This window comes from Oncorhynchus nerka, linkage group LG7 (genome assembly GCF_034236695.1).
Source record: "Oncorhynchus nerka isolate Pitt River linkage group LG7, Oner_Uvic_2.0, whole genome shotgun sequence".
In the NCBI taxonomy this organism is placed as follows: domain Eukaryota; kingdom Metazoa; phylum Chordata; class Actinopteri; order Salmoniformes; family Salmonidae; genus Oncorhynchus; species Oncorhynchus nerka.
In genome coordinates this window covers 92,561,565-92,567,564 of record NC_088402.1, presented here as the reverse complement: position 1 = coordinate 92,567,564, position 6,000 = coordinate 92,561,565, and the positions used below count along the sequence as shown (strand labels likewise).

The 6,000-nt window shown below is 39.9% G+C and overlaps 1 protein-coding gene across 1 annotated transcript in view; it reads left to right on the top strand.

The window, feature by feature from the left end:
• magixa (MAGI family member, X-linked a) overlaps positions 1-6,000 on the top strand; it is a 109,453-nt gene that overhangs the window by 69,604 nt on the left and 33,849 nt on the right. The window contains exons 13-14 of the mRNA XM_065020978.1: positions 469-545; positions 961-1,110. Coding sequence (XP_064877050.1) covers positions 469-545; positions 961-1,110 — 227 coding nt within the window. The remainder of the gene's footprint in view (positions 1-468; positions 546-960; positions 1,111-6,000) is intronic.

The window sequence follows — 6,000 nt, the reverse complement described above, 5'->3', positions numbered from 1 at the left end:
AACCTACCAGTATCTAGTTATAAACCTACCAGTATCTAGTTATAAACCTACCAATATCTAGTTATATATGTATCCATGCTCACACGCACAACACAACCTCAGCTACAGGTAGCTCAAATCTGTCACTTACTTCACACCATAGCAATTCCAATAGAGGGAGTATTTCTTCTCGTTTAGGGAAACAGTACCATAGGCTCCCCACCTAATCTCGGGTTATCCCAGGACAAAAAAATGGTGCGTAATTTGGAAATCTGATTGATTAAATTCTGGGTCTATAGCTGTTCGAAATTGAGAGTTCCGGTTTACGAAGTCTCCACCCTCACAAAAAAATAAACTCTCAGCCATCCCCTCTCGACAGCATCTACGGTTGACGCACAGATATCTGTCCACTAGAGCTCCCCACCCAATTGTTTTCTACTGTAAGCTCTATCATCTCTTAACTTTCTTAGCCATTTCTATCTCCCTTAGACTCCTCTAGTATGTCAGAAGGCCCAGAGTTAGACGCTGGTGGCAGGACAAGGAAAGGCCACAGAGGGAGGCCCAAGGTGAGGCTTATATGTGCATTTTGATTTAATCATATACATGATACATCAAATCAGATCATGTCCTCTCTAATAAGTTGTTGTCTTTATAATTGCCCTGTCGATCCCGGAGCGATTGTGACATCTTTCTGTCCTGTTACTCTCTCTCTCCCCCTCTCTCTCTCTCTCTCTCTCTCTCTCTCTCTCTCTCTCTCTCTTCCTCTCTCTCTCTCTCTCTCTCTCTCTCTCTCTCTCTCTTCCTATCTCTCTCTCCCTGTCTCTCTCTCTTCCTATCTATCTCTCCTGTCTCTCTCTCTCTCTCTCTCTCTCTCTATCTCTTTCTCCCTGTCTCTCTCTCTCTCTCCCTGTCTCCCTCTCCCTTTCTCTCTCTCTCTCTCTCTCTCTCTCTCCCTGTCTCTCTCTCTTCCTCTCCTTCTAGCAGCAGGACCAGCGTTACTATAGTGTAGACCTAGAGAGAGGTCCTACAGGTTTTGGCTTCAGTCTGCGGGGGGGCAGTGAGTACAACATGGGCCTGTATGTCCTGGGACTGATGGAGGGAGGACCTGCCTCACGCAGCCACAAGATACAGGTGAGATAGTCAGAAGGTGTGTGTTGTGTAGGTAAGACAAGACAGCTGTGTGTGAGTAGCTGAGTGAACAGCTGGTGGAGTTAAATGGTGACAGTGTAACAGACAATAGGGAAAGAGAGATACCTAGTTAAATGGTGACAGTATAACAGACAATAGGGAAAGAGAGATACCTAGTTAAATGGTGAGAGTATAACAGACAATAGGGAAAGAGGGAAGAGGGATACCTAGTTAAATGGTGACAGTATAACAGACAATAGGGAAAGAGGGATACATAGTTAAATGGTGACAGTATAACAGACAATAGGGAAAGAGGGATACCTAGTTAAATGGTGACAGTGTAACAGACAATAGGGAAAGAGGGATACCTAGTTAAATGGTGACAGTATAACAGACAATAGGGAAAGAGGGATACCTAGTTAAATGGTGACAGTATAACAGACAATAGGGAAAGAGGAAAGAGGGATACCTAGTTAAATGGTGACAGTATAACAGACAATAGGGAAAGAGGAAAGAGGGATACCTAATTAAATGGTTACAGTATAACAGACAATAGGGAAAGAGGAGAGAGGGATACCTAGTTAAATGGTGACAGTATAACAGACAATAGGGAAAGAGGAAAGAGGGATACCTAGTTAAATGGTGACAGCATAACAGACAATAGGGAAAGAGGGATACCTAGTTAAATGGTGACAGTATAACAGACAATAGGGAAAGAGGGATACCTAGTTAAATGGTGACAGTATAACAGACAATAGGGAAAGAGGGATACCTAGTTAAATGGTGACAGTATAACAGACAATAGGGAAAGAGGGATACCTAGTTAAATGGTGACAGTATAACAGACAATAGGGAAAGAGGAAAGAGGGATACCTAGTTAAATGGTGACAGTATAACAGACAATAGGGAAAGAGGAAAGAGGGATACCTAGTTAAATGGTGACAGTATAACAGACAATAGGGAAAGAGGGAAGAGGGATACCTAGTTAAATGGTGACAGTATAACAGACAATAGGGAAAGAGAGATACCTAGTTAAATGGTGACAGTATAACAGACAATAGGGAAAGAGGGATACCTAGTTAAATGGTGACAGTATAACAGACAATAGGGAAAGAGGAAAGAGGGATACCTAGTTAAATGGTGACAGTATAACAGACAATAGGGAAAGAGAGATACCTAGTTAAATGGTGACAGTATAACAGACAATAGGGAAAGAGGGAAGAGGGATACCTAGTTAAATGGTGACAGTATAACAGACAATAGGGAAAGAGGGATACCTAGTTAAATGGTGACAGTATAACAGACAATTGGGAAAGAGGGATACCTAGTTAAATGGTGACAGTGTAACAGACAATAGGGAAAGAGGGATACCTAGTTAAATGGTGACAGTATAACAGACAATAGGGAAAGAGGGATACCTAGTTAAATGGTGACAGTATAACAGACAATAGGGAAAGAGGAGAGAGGGATACCTAGTTAAATGGTGACAGTATAACAGACAATAGGGAAAGAGGAAAGAGGGATACCTAGTTAAATGGTGACAGTATAACAGACAATAGGGAAAGAGGAAAGAGGGATACCTAGTTAAATGGTGACAGTATAACAGACAATAGGGAAAGAGGGATACCTAGTTAAATGGTGACAGTATAACAGACAATAGGGAAAGAGAAAGAGGGATACCTAGTTAAATGGTGACAGTATAACAGACAATAGGGAAAGAGGGAAAGAGGGATACCTAGTTAAATGGTGACAGTGTAAACAGACAATAGGGAAAGAGAGGGATACCTAGTTAAATGGTGACAGTATAACAGACAATAGGAAAGAGGGATACCTAGTTAAATGGTGACAGTATAACAGACAATAGGGAAAGAGGGATACCTAGTTAAATGGTGACAGTATAACAGACAATAGGGAAAAGAAAAGGGGATACCTAGTTAAATGGTGACAGTATAACAGACAATAGGGAAAGAGGAAAGAGGGATACCTAGTTAAATGGTGACAGTATAACAGACAATAGGGAAAGAGGAAAGAAATGGTGACAGTATAACAGACAATAGGAAAGAGGATACCTAGTTAAATGGTGACAGTATAACAGACAATAGGGAAAAGAGGAAAGAGGGATACCTAGTTAAATGGTGACAGTATAACAGACAATAGGGAAAGAGGGATACCTAGTTAAATGGTGACAGTATAACAGACAATAGGGAAAGAGGGATACCTAGTTAAATGGTGACAGTATAACAGACAATAGGGAAAGAGGAAAGAGGGATACCTAGTTAAATGGTGACAGTATAACAGACAATAGGGAAAGAGGATACCTAGTTAAATGGTGACAGTATAACAGACAATAGGGAAAGAGGAAGTATAACAGACAATAGGAAAGAGGGAAAGAGGGATACCTAGTTAAATGGTGACAGTATAACAGACAATAGGGAAAGAGGAAAGAGGGATACCTAGTTAAATGGTGACAGTATAACAGACAATAGGGAAAGAGGAAAGAGGGATACCTAGTTAAATGGTGACAGTATAACAGACAATAGGGAAAGAGGGATACCTAGTTAAATGGTGACAGTATAACAGACAATAGGGAAAGAAAGAGGGATACCTAGTTAAATGGTGACAGTATAACAGACAATAGGGAAAGAGGGATACCTAGTTAAATGGTGAAGTATAACAGACAATAGGGAAAGAGGTGACAGTATAACAGACAATAGGGAAAGAAAGGGATACCTAGTTAAATGGTGACAGTATAACAGACAATAGGGAAAGAGGGATACCTAGTTAAATGGTGACAGTATAACAGACAATAGGGAAAGAGGAAAGAGGGATACCTAGTTAAATGGTGACAGTATAACAGACAATAGGGAAAGAGGGATACCTAGTTAAATGGTGACAGTATAACAGACAATAGGGAAAGAAAGAGGATACCTAGTTAAATGGTGACAGTATAACAGACAATAGGGAAAGAGGATACCTAGTTAAATGGTGACAGTATAACAGACAATAGGGAAAGAGGAAAGAGGGATACCTAGTTAAATGGTGACAGTATAACAGACAATAGGGAAAGAGGGATACCTAGTTAAATGGTGACAGTATAACAGACAATAGGGAAAGAGGAAAGAGGGATACCTAGTTAAATGGTGACAGTATAACAGACAATAGGGAAAGAGGAAAGAGGGATACCTAGTTAAATGGTGACAGTATAACAGACAATAGGGAAAGAGGAAAGAGGGATACCTAGTTAAATGGTGACAGTATAACAGACAATAGGGAAAGAGGGATACCTAGTTAAATGGTGACAGTATAACAGACAATAGGGAAAGAGGAAAGAGGGATACCTAGTTAAATGGTGACAGTATAACAGACAATAGGGAAAGAGGAAGAGGATACCTATTAAATGGTGACAGTATAACAGACAATAGGGAAAGAAAGAAAGAGGGATACCTAGTTAAATGGTGACAGTATAACAGACAATAGGGAAAGGGAACCTAGTTAAATGGTGACAGTATAACAGACAATAGGGAAAGGATACCTAGTTAAATGGTGACAGTATAACAGACAATAGGGAAAGAGGGGGATACCTAGTTAAATGGTGACAGTATAACAGACAATAGGGAAAGAGGAAAGAGGGATACCTAGTTAAATGGTGACAGTATAACAGACAATAGGGAAAGAGGAATACCTAGTTAAATGGTGACAGTATAACAGACAATAGGGAAAGAGGGATACCTAGTTAAATGGTGACAGTATAACAGACAATAGGGAAAGAGGGATACCTAGTTAAATGGTGACAGTATAACAGACAATAGGGAAAGAGGGATACCTAGTTAAATGGTGACAGTATAACAGACAATAGGGAAAGAGGGATACCTAGTTAAATGGTGACAGTATAACAGACAATAGGGAAAGAGGAAAGAGGGATACCTAGTTAAATGGTGACAGTATAACAGACAATAGGGAAAGAGGGATACCTAGTTAAATGGTGACAGTATAACAGACAATAGGGAAAGAGGAAAGAGGGATACCTAGTTAAATGGTGACAGTATAACAGACAATAGGGAAAGAGGAAAGAGGATACCTAGTTAAATGGTGACAGTATAACAGACAATAGGGAAAGAGGAACCTAGTTAAATGGAAGTATAACAGAGGGATACCTAGTTAAATGGTGACAGTATAACAGACAATAGGGAAAGAGGAAAGAGGGATACCTAGTTAAATGGTGACAGTATAACAGACAATAGGGAAAGAGGGATACCTAGTTAAATGGTGACAGTATAACAGACAATAGGGAAAGAGGATACCTAGTTAAATGGTGACAGTATAACAGACAATAGGGAAAGAGAGGATACCTAGTTAAATGGTGACAGTATAACAGACAATAGGGAAAGAGGAAAGAGGATACCTAGTTAAATGGTGACAGTATAACAGACAATAGGGAAAGAGGAACCTAGAGGGATACCAATAGGGAAAGTTAAATGGTGACAGTATAACAGACAATAGGGAAAGAGGAAAGAGGGATACCTAGTTAAATGGTGACAGTATAACAGACAATAGGGAAAGAGGAAAGAGGGATACCTAGTTAAATGGTGACAGTATAACAGACAATAGGGAAAGAGAGGATACCTAGTTAAATGGTGACAGTATAACAGACAATAGGGAAAGAGGAAAGAGGGATACCTAGTTAAATGGTGACAGTATAACAGACAATAGGGAAAGAGGGGATACCTAGTTAAATGGTGACAGTATAACAGACAATAGGGAAAGAGGAAAGAGGGATACCTGTTAAATGGTGACAGTATAACAGACAATAGGGAAAGAGGGATACCTAGTTAAATGGTGACAGTATAACAGACAATAGGGAAAGAGGAAAGTTAAATGGTGACAGTATAACAG